The sequence below is a fragment of the Podospora anserina genome, chromosome 4, assembly GCF_000226545.1.
Source record: "Podospora anserina S mat+ genomic DNA chromosome 4, supercontig 4".
Taxonomy (NCBI): domain Eukaryota; kingdom Fungi; phylum Ascomycota; class Sordariomycetes; order Sordariales; family Podosporaceae; genus Podospora; species Podospora anserina.
Window position 1 is genome coordinate 453,387 of NW_001914850.1, and position 19,285 is coordinate 472,671.

The 19,285-nt window shown below is 54.0% G+C and overlaps 5 protein-coding genes across 5 annotated transcripts; 2 read left to right on the top strand and 3 right to left on the bottom strand.

The window, feature by feature from the left end:
- Positions 1 to 1,957: 1,957 nt before the first annotated feature.
- Positions 1,958 to 4,650, top strand: PODANS_4_9580 (uncharacterized protein; the record flags this gene model as incomplete). The annotated part of the gene is made up of 6 exons (XM_001905831.1): positions 1,958 to 2,036; positions 2,096 to 2,167; positions 2,227 to 2,300; positions 2,359 to 3,854; positions 4,007 to 4,074; positions 4,130 to 4,650. 6 exons carry the CDS (start codon positions 1,958 to 1,960, stop codon positions 4,648 to 4,650), a joined length of 2,310 nt encoding a protein of 769 aa, XP_001905866.1.
- Positions 4,651 to 5,349: 699 nt separating this feature from the next.
- Positions 5,350 to 6,558, bottom strand: PODANS_4_9570 (uncharacterized protein; the record flags this gene model as incomplete). Its single annotated transcript, XM_001905832.1, has 1 exon — positions 5,350 to 6,558. The coding sequence occupies one exon, from the start codon at positions 6,556 to 6,558 to the stop codon at positions 5,350 to 5,352; it is 1,209 nt and encodes a 402-aa protein (XP_001905867.1).
- Positions 6,559 to 7,246: 688 nt separating this feature from the next.
- Positions 7,247 to 8,176, top strand: PODANS_4_9560 (uncharacterized protein; the record flags this gene model as incomplete). The annotated part of the gene is made up of 3 exons (XM_001905833.1): positions 7,247 to 7,758; positions 7,880 to 7,942; positions 8,020 to 8,176. The coding sequence occupies 3 exons, from the start codon at positions 7,247 to 7,249 to the stop codon at positions 8,174 to 8,176; spliced, it is 732 nt and encodes a 243-aa protein (XP_001905868.1).
- A 647-nt stretch (positions 8,177 to 8,823) lies between these two features.
- On the bottom strand, positions 8,824 to 9,773 carry PODANS_4_9550 (uncharacterized protein; the record flags this gene model as incomplete). The annotated part of the gene is made up of 4 exons (XM_001905834.1): positions 8,824 to 9,086; positions 9,151 to 9,237; positions 9,298 to 9,546; positions 9,761 to 9,773. 4 exons carry the CDS (start codon positions 9,771 to 9,773, stop codon positions 8,824 to 8,826), a joined length of 612 nt encoding a protein of 203 aa, XP_001905869.1.
- Positions 9,774 to 12,524: 2,751 nt separating this feature from the next.
- PODANS_4_9540 (uncharacterized protein) lies at positions 12,525 to 17,041 on the bottom strand (the record flags this gene model as incomplete). Its single annotated transcript, XM_001905835.1, has 2 exons — positions 12,525 to 12,869; positions 12,926 to 17,041. 2 exons carry the CDS (start codon positions 17,039 to 17,041, stop codon positions 12,525 to 12,527), a joined length of 4,461 nt encoding a protein of 1,486 aa, XP_001905870.1.
- Between the last annotated feature and the right edge of the window lie 2,244 nt (positions 17,042 to 19,285).

A 19,285-nucleotide genomic window follows, 5' to 3' on the forward strand; every position in this document is an offset into this window, starting at 1 on the left:
GACCTATGCAATGGAGTCAACATCACGCACAACACCATCTCGGGACGGCCTGACCACATTCCCCCTCTTCCCATAGATGAGATGATGCATACATCTCGGTGTTTACTTCCGTCACGCGGCAAGCCTGATCTGGGGATGCGATTAGGGTTATCCGAAGCTGGACTCGTCATATGTCGTTGACTACCCAGGATTTCAACAAGTCCAACATGGCTATTCAGCACCCACGGCCTGTTGCTCGGTTCGTTTGGATTATCAGGAGACATTAGTCCTGCAATGACCAGGGGTTTGCAAGTATCTCTGGTTAAGACAGCTGGATGATCTCCGGACGAGGAGGGGAGAAGGCTTCGGCCGATAACCTCATCGGCCATGAGCATTTTGCTAAGCAAGAAAGAGCCATGTGAAAATGTCGCAGAGCCTCGGATCGAAATGTGAGCCTCAGGCTGAAAAATAAAAATAAAAAAATACGCCGACGACGGTCCGTAACAGTGGGGGATGACAAAGCCACTGGACCTATTCCCGCCGCGAACCTGAGATTTCCTGTCTCAGGAGATCATCGAGGTCATTTGGGCATCTACACCTCCTACTCTGCAGGAATCTTTTTGCAGCAAAAGCTGACAGGTAGTGTTCATTTGGTGTAACACTCCCAAGTAACTTTACCTACACATCGTGCTACCTTACTAACTTGGTAAGCTACCTGGACAGGTCAGACGTAACCAGAACAGAACTCCTTAGCTCTCGAGAAGGGGTTTTTGATCGACTCCCCACATGTCTGTTCAGGTCACCCGGGGCCTTCTGGCTGGTAGTATCCGGCCTTATTTCTTGCATTCACCTTCGTCTCTAGCTGGGAAGTTCGGCCGGCCGAGCGAATCAAATGCTGCGGCCCGGACCAGGGGTTGTAGTTGACCCCTTCATCTAGTTGAACGTCTCCCATCATATCCATTTCTTAACCCCAGACCATTCGCTTCTTTCCGCATTTTGCCGCGCCTTGTCTTGGGAAGTCCCGAGGAGACTGCATCTGGATCGAGACGGACCAACATCACAGGATGCCTTTGAGCTCGCTCACCTGCCGTTATTCCCAACACCCTCAGCCGTGAGGCATGCCGTACTCGACTGAGCTATCGCTTTTTACCTCTGTTTCTTTCATGAAGAAACATGGAAACATGCTCAGCAATCGAAAATGGCTTGTTCACGCGGGAGTATCGATTATGTACTCGGGTAATGCGGGCGGAGCAACCGACGACGGGCCGGATCATGGCCAGGAATTCCGTCCAATGATTTGACTTCGTTCATGCTCCCTTCGATGGAACAAGTGCCAGTATCAAAGTTCCTCAGACATCAATCGCAAGACATAATCGGGGTTGATGGTTGTTTTTGGGATATACACCGGTATGGCGCCCGCGTACGTGTTCATTCGGGGTCGGGCGGTGGCCTGGCGGTAACCTCACATCTCAGTTGATGGCATGACTGAAGCTTGGCTTGCCGGAGGTCATGGTTACATGAGACAGTCATCAAGGGGCACTCGGGAACAAACTACACGGAAAATCACAGACACATGTTGCTTTTGCCCGGTACCGTGTGGCATTGACTAGCGTCGTCACCATCCATCCATGGCTGAGGTGGCTGGCCCCGAGGGCTTTGGTATTGGAACACAACATCGTCACTTTCTCCTCTTCCCCACCATCTCAGAACCATGCACGTGTGCGTTGGTGTTTTGTTTCACGGGCTCAGCAAGGCCAGGTTGTTGTGTCTTGTCCCGGCTCCCCGGAATGCTGAAGGTATGATTACCCCTGAGACTGGCCAACCGGGGAATGACGAGAAACAAGGTTTCACTTTTGTCAACCACGGCAATTAGCCTCTGTGGACATATATAAAAGTTAATCGGAAGTAAGGGCAGGACAGACTTTTCATTTCCGCTTCTCCTCCACGCACCGGCGGACGATAGGTGTTGTTGCTTGTCATGCGTTTCAGCTCGTTGTTGGTGGCTGTTGCCACTGCTGCTTCGGCGGTGCAGGCTTTTTGGCTTGGAGATATTCCTCGTGAGCTTCTCTTTATCTGTTCTGATCAGGTTGAGGACGGCTGCTAACCTGCGAGGCAGATCGAGGCATTGCGCCGTTTGCTCAGCCAAACTATCCAGTCTTCCGCAATGTGAGGGACTATGGCGCCAGGGGTAAGACATCTTGAAGTTGCCAGAAGAGACGGAAAGCTAATTCGTGTTGTTAACAACAGGTGATGGAATAACTGACGATACTGCTGCTATCAATGCTGCCATCAATGCTGGGAATCCTTGCAACAGGGGATGTGTATGTCGAACTGTTGCGGGCCTACGCTCCGAGGAAGCAATGCTAACACACAAGAAAGGCATCCACTACCACAACTCCTGCAATTGTTTACTTCCCGGCAGGCACCTACCTCATCTCTTCCTCGATCCTGCCAGCGTACTTCACCCATCTTGTCGGGGATGCTTCCGCTCCACCTACCCTCAAGGCCACGGCCAACTTCCAGGGGTTCGGGCTGATCGACGGCAACCCGTACTACACCGAGGTTCTCAACTGGAAGGCGGTCAATGTCTTCTTCCGCCAGGTCCGCAACTTTGTCATCGACACCACTGCCATCGCCCCGGGGAGGGCAGCAACAGGCATGCACTGGCCTACCTCTCAGGCGACCAGTCTGCAGAACATCGTGTTCAACATGCCATCCACGCCCGACGTCGTCCACGTTGGTCTGTTTATCGAGGAGGGTAGCGGAGGCATGATGGCCGATCTCACTTTCAACGGCGGCGCTACCGGTGCCAGCATGGGCAACCAGCAATACACGATGCGGAACATGAAATTCAACAATTGCAAGACGGCCATCATCCAGATCTGGAACTGGGGCTGGACATACCATGGGCTGTCCATCAACAACTGCGGTGTCGGTCTTGACCTTTCTGCCGGCGGTCCAAGCAACATCAACGTTGGCTCCGTCACCCTCTTTGACAGCACCTTCAGCAACACCCCGGTCGCCATCAAGACGGCCTGGACACCCTCCGCCAACCCCCCAACTGGGGGAAGTCTCGTCATCGAGAACATCCAACTCAACAACGTCGCCGTCGCAGTCCAAGGCCCAAGCGGGACCATGCTCGGCGGCACATCAGGCTCAACTACGATCCCAGCCTGGGCCCTAGGCCACCTCCTCGACCGCGGCACCAACGCCCCCCGTTTCTCGGGACCGATCAACCCCAACCCACGCCCTGCCTCCCTCCTGACCTCCGACGGGCGGTACTACGTCCGGTCCAAACCCCAATACGAATCCGTCCCCGCCTCGTCGTTCCTCTCGGTCCGCGCCTTTGGCGCCAGAGGCGACGCGGCAGCCGACGACACATCCGCTCTCCAAAACGCAATCAACACGGCCGTTGCCCAGAACAAGATTTTGCTTCTCGACCACGGCCTCTACCGCGTCACTTCCACCATCGTCATCCCCCCCTCTGCCAAGATCGTCGGGGAGGCCTACCCTGTTATTTTATCTTCTGGTGGTTACTTTAACGACATGAGCAACCCCCGGCCTGTTGTTCAGGTGGGGACGACGTCTGGTCAGCAGGGGTATGTCGAGCTGAGTGATTTCATCGTCGCCACGCAGAATGCGCAGGCTGGGGCGATTTGCATAGAGTATAACCTTGCCACCAATGGGGGCCAGCCGAGTGGCATGTGGGATGTGCACGTGCGGATTGGGGGGTTTACGGGCACGCAGCAGCAGATTGGGCAGTGTTTGAAGAAGCCGGGGAATGGGAGTGTCGATCGGAACTGTGTTGTGGCGTTCATGGCGATGCATGTCACCAAGGGGGCGAGGGGGTTGTACATGGAGAATGTTTGGCTGTGGTGAGCACACACCGACCCACCTACCTACCTACCCACCCACCTACCTACCTACCTACCTACTTACCTTCCTACCTACCTTCCTACCTACCTTCCTACCTACCTTCCTACCGTCAAGGGGCGATAAATGCTGACTGAGATGGCGATGATGATAGGACGGCGGATCACGATATCGATGAGCAGTTGAACACTCAGATTACGATTTATACTGGTCGTGGACTGCGTAAGGTCTCCTCATCTGTACGCTGTTGGATTGTGTGTTGCTGACAACAAAAAAGTAATCGAATCCACCACCGGCCCCCTCTGGCTCTGGGGGACAGGCTCAGAACACCACGTCCTCTACCAATACCAGCTCACCTCCACCTCGGACATCTTCCTCGGCCAGATCCAGACCGAGTCGCCTTATTTCGCTCCCGTTCCCAACTCCCTTGTTCCGTTCCCGCCCGTGGCGAAGTACTCCGACCCCGACTACCGCGCTCAATGTGTGGGGATCGCGGGGAACTGCCCGGCGGCGTGGGGATTGAGGGTGATGAGCAGCAGGAATGTGTTGGTTTACGGGGCGGGGTTGTATTCTTTCTTTGATAATTACTCCACGGCTTGCAGCACGTTTGATGCGGGGCAGACGTGCCAGCAGAGGATCACGAGCGTGGAGGGGAGGGCGGAGAATGTGGCGGTTTATAACCTCAACACGATCGGGACGAGGGAGATGGTGACGAGGGATGGGGGGATGGTGGGGGGCAGTGGGTGGGCGGAGAACAGGAACACTTTTGCGAGTAATGTTGGGGTTTATAGGGCTTAGTTTGCATAGAGATCATGTAGGGGGGTTTGGGGGTCGAGGGGTTGGTAAAGGGAGGTAGATTTTCAACGCTGGAGCTGGGGGTGGGAGGTAAGTTTGATGTTGATGCTGGAGTTGGATGACATAAATTGGAATACATCATACTGACTTTTCCCAACCTTGATTCTGCTTGTAGAACAAAAGTGCCAGAAACCAAAAACAGTAAGTTGCGCGTGTATCAAGCTGGGTATCCTTGCTAAATCACCAGCCGAAAGATATCCAGAACAGCAACTCAAGCAGAAAAATATATATATATATAAAAATATATATATAAAAAATATATATATATAAAAACAAAAAATTTAAATAAAATAGATAAATAAAATAAAAAATAAATATATAAAAAAAATAAAAAATCAATAAATAAATAAAATAAAATAAAATAAATAAACAAATAAATAAAAATTAAAAATAAATAAAAAAATGAAATAGTTGTCACAGTGCCGACCAAGGACTAAGGTAAGTGTCTTGTTATTGCGCGAGGGAAAGGAAAAGGGGACCAAAGCTCCCTACGAAGCGGTGTCTAAATACAGCCGAAGCGGCGCTGCTCCTCCTGAGCCCCACACCCTGTTCTCCTCTGAGCCTCGCTTTGGTGCCGTGACAATAGTATACAGACAACAAACCCAGAGCCAGTTGCTTTCCCAACCGACCCTCCAGCAAAACTCACTCCTCCTCCTCCTCGTCCTCACTATCATCCTCATCCCCCGGATCAGGCATCACAATCCTGTTCAAATGCGTCACAAACCCAACCATCCCCCCCACTACATCCATCACCTCCCCTTCCAAGCCCCCCTCCCTCGTCCAAACCCCATCATCCACCTTCTTCCAAACAGTATGATTCCTCAACTTGAGCAGCCGCATATCCCTATGCTCGGGATGAAACCCCTTCGGCCTGGTCTTGAGCGCGTTCCCTCTGTTCATCTCGGCGTACGCCGCCATTGCGTCTTGTTCCTCCTCTTCCCGATTTTTCTTCCCCTTTCCCCTGCCCTTCTTTTCCCCTTGTAGGAGGAAAATCCGCCTAAATGCCGGTTCGGTGAGCGCCCTCCTCCATCGATCAGGCCGCTCATCAACACTAGCCCTCAGCCTCCCCAAAGCGGCCCCGTCAGGATGCCACAGCCCCCCACCCACAAAACTGTTCCCACCAGGTTCCACGTGAACATAATAACACGCATAGGGGCCCTTACGACCTGTCCTGCTGAATGCAGCCGAGAAGTGAGGCTTGTAAGGTGTGGGGTCGTTACTGAAACGAACATCCCGGTAAATTCTAAAGTTGACGTCCTTAAAAGGGAGCTCAGGCACGGTAGGGTCGAGCGAGGTGATTTTTTCGGTCAAGCAGGTGACGTAAGACTCCCAGTCGGCGAGAGCGCGGCGGTACTCCTTGTCGTGGAGCTTGAGCCAGGAGCGCTTGTTGTTGGCTTTGAGGTCCGAGAGGAAGAGGAGGGTGTTGGGGTGGAGGGCGTGGGGACGGTAGGGGGTGGTGCCTTCGGGGCGGAGGGTGGGGAGAGGGGTGTATGTCACTTTTGGGGGGGCGTCGGAGTCGGAGTCGGAGTCGGAGTCGGAGTCGGAGTCGGAGTCTGATTCTGGTTTGGCTTCCTCTTGGGGGTTGTCTTTGAACTCGTTGTCGTCGTCTGGATCAGATTCAGGTTCGAGCTGCTTCTTGGCTTTCTTTGGTGGACGGCCTCTGCCGCGTCTTTTCGGGGCGGTTGGCTTGGCTTTGGCGAGGGGGTCTGGTGATTCGGAGTCTGAAGGGGAGGGGTCAAAGTATTTGCTGGTTTTGCCTGTGGATGATGACGCTGCGCGCTGGGGCCTTGACGTTGATACTGGCTCTTCCACTGCGGCAGCAGTGGCAGATTTGCGTTTTCGGCCGACCATTCTGAAATGATATGAGAAAGAACCGAATGAGGGTTGTGAGGGCCAATCGATCTAGGGGTCAATTCCTCTCCAAACAAGAGCTGAGCTTTGTGACGGTTGCTCGATGACGTTCGCGATCCGAGGAATATTCCAGACGAGCGGGGATGTCATGGCAGTGCCGTGTTCTGTGTTCTGTGTCGCGAAAGCACGTGCCTCTTCTTTAATTGGATTATGTCGTCTATAACACTTGCCCCTCCTTTACCATCACCGACCAGAGATGTCGAGGTACAAATCTATGTGCTTCATCAAAGTGAAGACACTGGATGCTTCAGGGTAGCACCGCAGCCATGGGAAAGCCACCCTTGAAGCATACATACGTACGCCCCGTCGAGGATCTTTTGTGCGTGGATCTTCCCCAGAAACCACCCCAAACAGCCCCCGGATAGTCCCGCACAAAAAGCTTTCCCTCTCTCCTTCTATTCTTTGAACATTTCCTGACAAGCAATTCTCGTCCTGCATCATCGCGCATTACCTACCCCACACTTTCTCTTCTTAAGAACTTCCCCAACCCCCAGCCTCCCCCGCGCATCTCCAACTCTGCTTTCTAACCTCACCTAACCCGCATCCTCACCCATCCACCCCACTTGACAACCCCATCCCTGCTATCCCACCCCTTTTCCAATCACTGTTCGCCTCTTCCATCCTCACCATGACCAACCCCTCCCCCCTAACCCGGCTAACAACCCACGGCTACGTGATAATCCCCTCCTTCCTACCCCCCTCCACCCTCTCCGCCCTCCGCACCGCCTCATCCACTCTCATCTCCCTCTCCTCTGCCGGCCAATGGCCCCACGTCCGCACCACAGGCAAACAATTTCCCCCCTGGGACCCCTCCCTAGTCCCGCACTCGGCCGGCATCTGGGGCGTCCAACACCTCCTCCACCCTTCCCTCCCCCTCCCCCCCTCCCAACGCGAGGCTTTTGTCAAGCTCTACTTCTCCCCCGCGCTGCTCTCCCTCTCCCGGGAAATCCTCTCCCTCCCTCCGCCTGACGGCCTGGTGATGGAACTGTTCAACCTGCTGTGTGGGCCCAGCGACGGGAAAGGGTTCGAGCTCTCCTGGCATAGGGACGACATTCCCGCCTCGGCGACGGAGGAGGAGGAACGGGAGAGGGTGTGTAAACCGGGGGAGGTGTACTCTCATACGCAGTGGAATTTGCCGTTGTATGACGACAGCAGTTTGGTTTTGGTGCCGGGGTCGCATTCGCGGCCGCGAACGGCAGCGGAGCGAGGAGGCTGATCCTCATGGGGGTGATTTGGAGGGGCAAGTGGTGGTGGATGCTAGAAGGCGGGGGATTATGGTGTTTTACGATAACAACATCCTCCATCGGGGGGTGTACTTCGGGGGGTAAGCAACGGGTGACGCTTCACGGGTCGGTTGGGAGGGCGGATGGGGGGAGGGGAGGGGATGAAGAAGCGGGCGAGGAATGTGCTGCAGCACGGGGTCGGGAGCTGGGTTGAGCGGGCCGATTTTTCTTGTCTGGGGGAGGGGGAAGAAAGAAAGACGGCGGAGGGGATGAGGAGGAGGTTGGTCGAGATGGGGAGGGCTGCTGGAGAGGTTGGCTACTCGCTTGTCGGCTGAAAAGGAGGGATATATCTAGTTTTTTAAAGTGTAGCGTATGGATATCGCCTCTAGTTTCTCGAACTATGAGAATGAGCTGCTCGGACGGCTGTTTTTTTGGACTTCAGTCTGTGATTCAGTAAGATGTGCCAACCATGGAATACGCACAGCTGCTCTTTTGGCTCCTAGAATCACTTCGAGAAAACCGCGGCGGCTCTCACGCCAACTCCATCTCATTCATTATTAACGGCCGGCAGGTGGGGGGTTATCGAAGCAGTATACACACATAACCGTCTCAGCTACCCGGTTCCCCTCCCTCCTTGCTTCAACAGCAAAAGTATAAAAACAACAAAAAAAGCAATTGGTATCTCGTTCGACAATTCATTACCGTTGGTTTCCCTTTCCCAAGCAACAAAAGCGCCTCGCAACACAAAAAAAAGAAAGAAAAAAGAAAAAAAGAAGAAGGAAAAAAACAAGAAGAAAAAAAGAAGAAAAAAAACAAGAAAAACAAAAGAAAAAAAAAAGAAAAAAAAAAGGGTCAAAAGATTCAACCCCAACTCGACTCAATATCGCTAAGCTTCCCGCGCAACCAAAGCCATGGTCATTTTCGTATTTCGTTATGCCGTCGACTTCGTTCGTTTCGTTATGGAAGCGGGGGTGAGGGGCGCTTAGGCAGTAGTGGTGGTGGTAGCCGCAGCAGGAGCAGCAGTCGAGGCAGGAGTGGCCTCGACAGCCGGAGCAGCAGCCGCCTCCTCCTTCTTCTTCTCCTCGACAGCCGGAGTGGGAGCGGGAGCGGGAGCGGGAGCAGGGGTCTCCACGGCGGGAGCAGGAGCCGGCTCAGCAGCGACTGGGGCCGGGGCAGGAGCGGGGGTCGGCTCGGTGGCAGCTGTCGGAGCAGCAGCCGCGGCGGTGGTCTCAGCAGCGGGGGCAGCTAAACCTTAATGTTAGCACATCTCAACTTTTGTTTTTCTTTCTGCCGTCACAAAGATACGAACCAGCTGGGGCGGGAGCCTCCTCCTTCTTCTCCTCGGCAGCAGGGGCCGCAACAGCGGGAGCAGCTTCAGTAGCAGCTTCAGTAGCAGCTATCATTTGTTAGTTTTTTTTCCAAGGTTCCCTGACTTTCGAAACCAGACACAACTCACCAGCCGGAGTCTCAACAGGGGCAGCCGCGGGGGCCGTCTCGGTCTTGGTGGCCTCGGTGCCAGCAGTGGCAGCGGTACCAGCGGCCGCGGCGGGAGCAGCAGTGCTGCTCTCACCAGTAGCAGCAGCCGGGGCCGCCGGGGCCGCCTCGTCCTTCTTGGCCTTCTCCGCGTCCTTCTTCGCCTTCTTCTCGGCCCGGCTCTTGAAGGCAGCCTTGAGCTTGCCCTTCAGGTTGTCGAGAGCGCCGAATGCTGTTTATGCGCCAAAAGCGGTTAGCTCACGATATTCCTCTTTTCCAGCCGCTTCTCGCTTCTCGCTTCTCGCTTCTCTTGCCTTGTCCGACGCGACACATGGCTTCCGAGCATAGTCGCACACGAGGCAACGCCATCAAAATGGCCGAGGGGGACAGGCAGGGCCGTCGCGATGGATGATCGAGGAGATAAAACCAATGTGATGGGGACTTACGGATTCCAGGCATGATGGCGGTGGTTGATGAGTATCAGCTAACGATGTTGGTCCAGTTGTTGTTGAAGATGGAGGAAAGCTGCTGCGTTGTCGCAAAGCTGGCTGGGGCGTTGTCGTGCTCGTGTGTGGAAGAGAGGAGAGAAGAAGAAGAAGAAGAAGAAGAAGCAGTGGAACAGAAAAACTTCTGTGGTCGCAGCAAGCTGGGAGGAGAGGAAGAGAAGGAAAGAAGGAAGAAAAGGGGAAAAAGGCGGCTGAAGAGTAATGTCAAGGTTTATTATGTGAGGCGGGTGTGACCCCTAAAAAAGCGGATCATCGTGGCCCGCGCCGCCGCGCCTCATCAGACAACCACAACCACCACCACACATATAACAACAATAGGATACCCCCCGTCAACAAGGCCGTCAGGTTCTATCAAGTTCCGGACCTGCTTTGGTATGTCTCCCTACTAGGACCTTGAAGAATCACCTGGGTCTGTGGCACCGACCTCCCAATGCACCTATCTGATGAAGGCAGGGCGCGGGGACAAGTTTGACAGCCAATTCACAGCTCCGGGTTCTCTCTGTTCAGTGGTACACATGCCACAATCTGAGACAGGCCAAAAGCTTCCACCACATCTGTGAAAGAGGAAAATCCACTTTCCCCGCAATCGGGCAGACATGGGTTCCCATGGATGGCCTCTCTCTCTCTCTCTCCCTCTCTCTCTCTTTCTTTCTCACACACACACTGATATTCTTTGTTGAACAGGAGGGTCACGACACCCAGGTGGACAATGATGCAAAATGTGGTTTGTCAGAGGGAAGGCTTCAATGTTCATTAGCATGCAGATTACAACCACAAAATCCCTGATGATGGAATCACAAAAAGGTACCAAAAAAGGCCTAAGCGAAATGTCAAAATGCATCGCACGAAAATACGAAGCCTTGCCTTTTGGATGCGACGGGCTAGCGATGATCTCGATGCAACTGCAACTTCAACGGCGGGCGCAGGTGATATTAGATTGCCAAATATTAGGATGACGGGCGGTTAACATGATATTCCCTTTCTCTCTCTCTCTCTCTCTCTATATATATATATATATATCAAGCATGAATAGCAGCACCTTTCGGGGTCCTGATGCTGCAGAAGGGGTCCAGCTTCTACCGGTGGTCCAGACCGCTGATATTCTGAAACGGGGGGCAAAGCTGCCAAAGCCAAGTTCCAGTGTGAGGAATAAGCATAACCCCCCTTGTCTGCCCCCACCTTGGGGTGGTTTGGGGCGATGGGGATTGGTTGGGTTGGTGGTGTTTCGAGTTTAATTGATTGCCGCCCGTGTTCGTGTTGGGACGCGTTTTTTTTTTGACAATATTTTGTTTGAGGAGGAGGAGGCACCGCACCGCCTTGACATCAAGTCATAGCTCTCTGTCGTGTTCAGAACTGCAGCTGTCACGCAACCTGCATACGTCAGTCAGTTCACTTTCTAGGATTCAATGAAGTTTGCTGCTACAAGTACAGAAAGGAGGGAGGCTGTGACAGATCCCAAACACGAGGAGAGAGAGTACTGGTATTCTTTTCAGCTCTCAGTCACCCTTCTGACTGTCAGGTCAAATACGTGTCTGCTGGGTATCATGGATTCCCTTCCCTTGATGAATTGCCTCTTCACCGTCTTACTCTCCCCCCAAGAATACCTGATTATGGATTATGCTAGCAACATGACACAACTCGTTGCATCCTTCCAAGCCTACAACAATACAATGAATCACACCCCCCTCTCAGGGGCAAACAAACAGGCACTCACCACCTCCCAGCAGCTTGGAAATGACTCTGCAAAGAGTCTACCTCTCTTTCCCATTCACGTTTCAACTAATAAACCAACCACCACAGAAAACTCATCCCCGAACAAAACAAAAAAAATAAAAATAAAATAGACGCCGCCCGGTTCGGGGAGGAGCCGACAGAGTTGACAAAGATGGATGAATACAGAGCCAAGGCCGTGGAGATGGAGATGGGAGAAGGCGGAAAATATCGAATGTCCAGGCCGCTGCCGGCCGAAAAATAATCGGGGTTTTGCCCGCTGTCTTGCGGTGCCCTGATGATGAGGAGGGAAGGAGCTGAGAGGTACCGAAGACGGTATGTTGGGATGTGAAAATTTCAGAGGGGAAAAAACAATGGGTAGGGAGAGCATACGACTTTAGAGACGTGATATGGTTAAGGTCCTAGTGGAAAGGAAACATTTGGGAGATGGGGATTACTGAACGAGCATCAGCAGCCGTAACCAACAGTCTCACCTTCCACACCATAAAGTTGTCATCTAAGAGCCCAAGTGTCTACACTCCATCCGCAGTTTTATCTTCCGACAATCTTCACTAACCCCAGATTCTTGGACAAGACACGGCCACATAGGTAGGTAATAGGTTTATGGTTTTAATCAGCTAATATATATGAATGGTATCATCAGCCTTTTGAATCGGGCAAAAGCAACAGCCCCAATCCAATTTCATCCTTCCCAACTCCTCCCCCCCTTCTTTATTGTGACCCATCCTCGAAACAGACACACACACACACACAAAAGAAAAAACGCCTCGCTTCCCGCTCCCCTCCTCTAAAGCCAGGACTGTTCCAAACGTTGTTCTTCTACCCTCCAAGTGTGGCAGCAGGTCTCATGATTCAGGTCACCCAACAAACAACATCGTTCTTCCGAGCACACCCCTTATCCCACCAGTCGTAACCTTTCTCAATCCCAGACAAAGTACCCACTCCCCCTTCTACTCTTCGCAGTAGTGACCCCCTAATTCACCATCGCCTCCTGCTGCCCACTCCTCGCAGCAAACCAGCCCCCCCTCTCCCACTCTCCCGGCACATACAACGCCCTCTCCCTCACCCCATCATCCACAATCCCCTTCAACAGCTCCTCCAACCTCTTGAAGTCGATGGGCTTCAGAATCCACCCGTCAAATCCCGCATCAACATACGTGTCCTTTTCCCTCTCCACCAAGCTCGCCGAGACCGCAATGATTGGTATTCTCCCATGGTTCTGCGCAATGGCGGACAGTTCGGGGGGCTGAGGGCGGCTGCTCGATGTCTCGAATGTCCTGATCATCTTGGTGCTAGTAAGGCCGTCCACGATGGGCATCTGCTCGTTATTAACAAAGGGTTGCGACCAAGGCAAGACGAGAGAGAGAAACATACCTGCATATCCATGAGCACCACATCATAGCCCCTAGGTTTCTCCCCATACATTGTCGCGCAATCTTCGCCGTTCAGCGCATGGGAAACCTTGTGCCCAGCCTTTTCCAACCGCTTCCTCAAAACCTTGAGGTTGATCGGATCGTCCTCGGCAACGAGGACTTCCAAGCCTGGCGTGGCAACAACCTCGCCCGCACTCGTCGAGGCGGCAACCTTCCAGGTGTCCTCTCGAACGTCAGGGGTGGGCGGTATTTCAAAGAGGATACCCGACATCTCGCTCTGCTGAGGCAGCGATGGCTTGTCGTGGTACTCGTCTGGTATGCGTACAGGTTTCAGCGGGGTCCTGGAGTCGTTGATGAACCGCACTCCCGGTGGGCTTTCGTGAGAGGCAGGGGGTTCGGTGAGAGGTTGTGACTGCTGTTTGATGTTGGTGGGAGAAGAGCCTGACCGAGTAGGTTCAGATGGCCTGACCCGCCCTGTAGGGCTCAGAGAGCGTGTTGCATGGCCGTCTTTGGTACCTGGTGCTGGTGGATTGTAATATGCGCCTCGGGAGCTCCGTCGTTGTTTGGCTAATTCAGGGTCCAACTCGCCCCAGGTGATGGGTGTTTGGATAGCATCGATTAACCGTTCGGCGTCGCTCATCCCACTCTTGGCACTGCTCTTGCTGGCTATGCTACGGTGGCTGTGCGTGCTTTTGGAGTCATCAAAGCTTTTCTTTGCTGATATCGACTGGTTGGTATGGGTGGATCCGCCGCTTCCCCTGTTGACGACGATGACCTCTCCGTCGGTGGGTCGAGGTGTCGACGCTGCCGCGACGGATCCAGTTCTGGAAGTCTCTGACAGGGCACCCAAGGCTGTCGCTGTCCCGTCTGCCGAGGCGGCATCCTCGGGAAGCTCAAACGGCAACTGCATAACAAAGCGAGATCCTTTGCCCGGCTCAGATTTGAGCCGAAGTTGGCCGTCCATGTTTCGCAAGATACGCGCCACTACTGCCAGCCCCAACCCAAGAGTTCTGTCCTTTTCCGGCTTTTCCTTGTCGTGGGCGCCCTCGAGCGGACTGAACATATCGTCACCCTCATCCGTAGAGACTTGTTCGAGATCTCTAAACAAGGCATCGAGCTGGGTATTGCTCATACCCGAGCCCGTGTCCTGCACCACGATCTCGACCCGAACTCGACGCCCAAGGAGTTCGGCCAGGTACAGCTCGACCCTGACATGACCGGCCGATGTGTGCTGCACGGCATTCGCTGTCACGTTGGCAACTGCCTGTCGGACGCGACGTTGGTCCCCATACACGAACTTTGGAAGCCCGGGATGCTCGATGAACTCGTATTCAATGCCCTTCCGCCTGGCGTCGTTTTTGAAGGGCTCCGTCCCTTCCCGGACGCAGGCTGGCAGGTCAAAAATCTCGTCCTTGACGAGCTCCTGGCCCTCCTCGGTTTTGGTGAGATCCAGCAGGTCATTGATGACATAAATCAACGACTTTGACGCCGAGTGGGAACGTGACAGATTGTCTCTGGTTTCCTGATCCAGGGAGCCTTCCAGCGCGATCTCGAGGTAGTTAATGATGGCGTTGAGCGGCGTGCGCACTTCGTGGGCCGAGTTTGCCAGCAAGAGTCTTGTGAGCCGGCTGCTCTGCAGCGCCGCCTCCTTCTGCCGCCAGACCTCGATGAACTTGCCGTAGACCAAGCACAGCACTGCGGCCGTCTCGACCTGTTCCTCAGACCAGTCTCGGCTCTTGCCCACCACGGTCTCGTTCCACACCTTGAAACTCGTCCGCGGCTGGAGGTAGGCCTCTGTCCCTTCTTTAAAGGTTTTCTCGTACGGATTTCCCGCCCACTTGACTTCCTTGACCTGGCCCCTGCGGAAGAAAACGATGAAATCATTGCCGCCGACGCTCAAGGGGACGTATAGCAGGCCAGCGATGACCTGAAACCCGGGCGGGTAATGCAAATCGGGAAAGTCAACCTTGACGTCTTGCGTGGTGAGGACGGAGGTGAATTTCCGAAGCCGGAGATACTCGAGCATTGCCAGGGCCTCCTGAGAATGCTCAACCTTTCCTAGAATCTTGGTCTCTTCTCGAATAGAAAGCATTCCAAAATCGGCATCGAAGAGCTTGAGCAAGTCGTCGGAGGAGGCAATGATGTAGCCCGACGGGTTGTGTTCGGTGGGCACCGTGTTGATCAGTTTGCGAGCTTGCAGACGCGATGCGTAGGAGAGGCGTTCAATGTTGCGCGAAACTGTGTCGCCGACCAGCCGGCACATCTTCCTGATGGGAAACGAGACTCGCATGCCCTTGGGGCCATACGAGTGGCAGGCAATCAGCCCCCACAGGTCGCCAAAGGCATTAGTCGATATCGACATGGAGGAGCGAACAGCCATGTTGGCGAGGTATTTGAGATGAATTGGTGACATGGCCCGGAGATAGGAATGGGTCATGTCCAGGGGCACTTCGAGGTCCTCTATCGACCGGCACACAATTCTGGCCGTTTCGAGGTCTCGATCATAGAGAAGGCGAACTTTGTTGAGCTTGTACAGTTCACGCGCCTGTTTCGGAATGTCAGAGGCAGGAAAATGCAGTCCCTTGTACAGATCCCTGGTGAGTGCTGGGTCGACAAGCTCCGTGACCACCTTGCCGTTAAACATGGAATCGAACTGGTAAATCATGACGCGATGAAAACCTGTCAACTCTTTGACGATGCCCACCAGAATTTTCAGAAAGATCTCTAGGTTTGGCGCGTTGGCGAGCTGTTCCTGCACTTGGCTCATAATGTCGAACACCTGCATGGCGCCGGCCTCTCCCCTACGCTTTCGCGCGCTCCTCAACACCCGCAATGGTTTGCTCAGAATCTCGGTGGACTCGGTGAGCTCTTCCAAGGTCGGGTTCGACTGCAGTGTATCCTCTGGCAGATTAAGCGTGTCTTCATCGACAGGGCGTAATGGATTTTGAAGGTCATTGTCCAACTCAAATTCGCACACGATGAGATTGGGATGTGCCGGGTTAATGTGAATGGCACACCACAGCTTGACAGACTTGTCATGATTTGGCGGGCGGAGAGACAGACTGAAGACCTCGGGACCGTTGGTTGCTGGATCTGCATCCTCGTCTCTAATGAAGTCGACATGGTCCAGCAGATTATCGGCCTGCTCGTCGCTGAGGATATCCAGAAAATCGTCGAGTGCGAACAGCTCCTGGGGTCGGTACCCAATGAATTTTTGTGAGTTTTCACTGACGTGCCGTACTTGCAACCGGCCCTCGGCGTCTTCACGCAGAGTCAGAAGCATGCCAAACCCTTGGACCGCGCCAGGGGTATGAATGGGCTCATCCTCGCACCGCTGCAGCTTCCCGTCCCGCCCCGTGATGACGGCGTGTCCCTCGTCCGTCATGACATGCGTGAAGCGAGTTGTGTAGAGCGAGTCGGGAATCGACGGGGCGATGGAGGGTTTGCGTTCTGATAGGGTTTCCTCGGCGCGACTCGGTGTTTCGGTTACGGCCTGCTCCTCGTCGGATGAATCGGCCAGAGAGAGCGGTATGGGATTGCCGTATCTTTCTGCGTCCGCTTGAATGCTGGAGAGCGACCCTGACACAGTCTGTTGTCGACGCTCTCGCGCAGTGGGAGCGGGCGGCGACCACGGAGCGGCTGCCGGAGTCACAGGCAGCGAAGCCGCAACTGCAGACCGGCCCCGTGCAAATGGAGTACGCTCCGAATGTAGCTCCAGTTGTTTCCCATTGCCGAAACCTGGGGTCGGAGGGATTGGCGTATGTCCTGGCTCTGAAAGCGACATCTTCCGTCGCGGTTCCTGCTCGCTCGACTTTCTCCCCATCGGCCCAGGCTCCCCAACACTGATGACGGATCGGATGGGAAAGACGCGATCTGTGGGATCCTGAGCGGTCCCCTGGCCGAGCTGGCGATCTTCAGACGCACTCCATGATGACACGGCGGTCGACATGGCCGTTGGCGACTGCGTAACCTCACTTGGGATGGAAGTGCCTGTGTCAACATGGGTGGTTCCAGTTGTCGATGACTCGGTGCATACCTCCTCTTTGTCGCCCACGTCGGTGGCGATTCTGTCAAGTGTCGGTTTCCCATCCTCTGGGGCACCTCCTTTTGGATCCATGCCGGGAAAGACGTCGTCGCGAGACCTAGTAGCCTCGTCGTTAGGACCAGCTTCCGCGGCAGACCGAGTTATACAATCATTCCCCTCGGGCATCAAGACACCACGGCTCGATCAATTATACCGTCGCCAAAAATTTTTTGTCAGATTCCTCCTAGCTGTGTGGCCTGTCGAGCGAGACCGGAGTGTGTTTTATCGTGTAGTTGTGTTGTGCGGGATGGCAGCTTTGACCGAGGGACCTACGAAGCGAAGCACCTTGGCCCTCCAATTCACGAGACGTAATTAAGAGGGTCCAGCAACGGGGGATGGGATTCTGAGAAATGGATGTCAAAACCTGATCACAGGGCGGGCAGGTGAGCAGAGGCGGGTCGCACACCAGGTCAGGGTGGTGTGGTTGATCTTGGCCCCTAGCTTTGCAGATCTTTGGGCGAGCGGCAGGGCAAAAGAGAGCACAGTACGTAAGTGTAGGTTTTCTGATCGTTCCAAGGTCGGTTTGTAGCCAGTTGAGCCACTGTTGGATGTTGATCAGGTCGGCTGTGGGAGGAGGGAATATAGGACGGTGGGATGGTAACAGGAGGACTAGGGGGAACAGAGGGGACAAAATGGTCGTTTGTTGTCAATCGCCAGGTTCGTTGCGGTGCCGCGGCCGGTGCGATTCACGTGTCGATGCGGTGCCGCAAGTGCAAAAGACCGATGGAGACGGTCGAGGTGTCGGCCTGGTCTGAAGCTAGAATCCAGAGCTCTAGTGACAAGTGTAAAGGGGGCACCCGCCGGGAAAGCGCCTCCCGCTCAAGTGTGCGTCCCAGGGAGCTGGATGTGGGAGAGAGTGTTTGACGACGGGAGAGAGGGGACTGGGGACTCGGTCGACACGCTGGGTGGCAAGTAAGCGCAAAAAGAACAGATGAATGAGGACCCCCGAGTGGCGGATGTTTTTCCGAGGACTTTTCCCTCTCTCTGTCCCATCAAATGGAATAGTCTCCGCCAAGACGCTCCAAGAGCCCGCAGAAGTGCCTAGCTGATGATGGATGGTGGTCCATGGCCCATGGGTGAGCATCACACCTCATGCGGTTAAAACGGCGTTGCTTCCTGCATCGTATCATAGCGCAGCTAGGTAAGGTTTTTGGAGTAGGTAAGTTACCTGCCGAGACATCCCATCCCAGCCCAGATCTACCCCCCAATTTCTAACATACAGCTGTGAAGCTGTTGGCTTCAACAAAACCTTTGGAGCTCCCGCTGTGCTCCCAATCGCCCAATTCAGGTTTCCAGAAGAAACAAGCGGGGCCCGTTTCATCGGCCCCGCTGAGGATCGGCTCCACAGTCCGATCCAGAACTCCTGCAGGAAACCGTTTGCTCGGTGGTGTCTGATTCCATAAATATCAAATAGTAAACCCAGCCCCGAGACCCTGAGAAAGTTGCCCCGAAACCTCAATATCTTCCTCCCTCTCTCTATCCTCATGCCTCTAGGGATTTATTACCTGACTTTGACGTCATTTCCTAGCACACAGAACCGAAACGCATGACGTAGCATGGCTGCTCGCCCTTCAGCCAATCACAGGGGATGTGGACAAGATGCTCCGGGCTACACAGGGTTGGCTGGTTGAGGCTATTGGGAGGTGATGAGGGGCACATGGAGGGGCAGAGAGGAGCAATTCTTCAGTGGTGTCTCGGGCATAACGGATTATCCCGTTCGTCTGAACCTGACAAGCATTTTCTTTCTGCAACGAGGCCTCTCGATGGGCCTCACTTGCAGCTCGAAACGTAATCTCGACCCCGGAGTTAAGCTGAGCACGGCCAAGCGGCGATGGTTAGATCTGGCATTAGCAGTCCAAGATCTGTCAAGACAGGGGCTTGATCGGACACCAATTTCTTTGTCAGATGCAGCCTCTATTCTCGGCAGATAATGTCTTCGATGGGAACAAGGACTCTAACAGTAGCATTCATCTCAAACTTGGCCATATATCGAGACAATGCCCTTTGTGGACATGTGAACAACAGCCCCGGGGTCTCTGCCATCCGATCTCTTCTTTGATCTCCAACGGAGTATATACGCCGCCCCGCGGCACTCTCTCTGCGACTCGATCCTTACTACACATCACTGGATTGACAGGCATTCTCTCATTCCATCATGTAATCCCCTAATTTCCAATATCTGAGCTCACATCTTGGCTTCGAAGCCCTACGTACCCTCTTCTTCAAACCCATGCATTAACTTCAAGGTCTTACATAAAGAGCCTGTCATGTCAATGT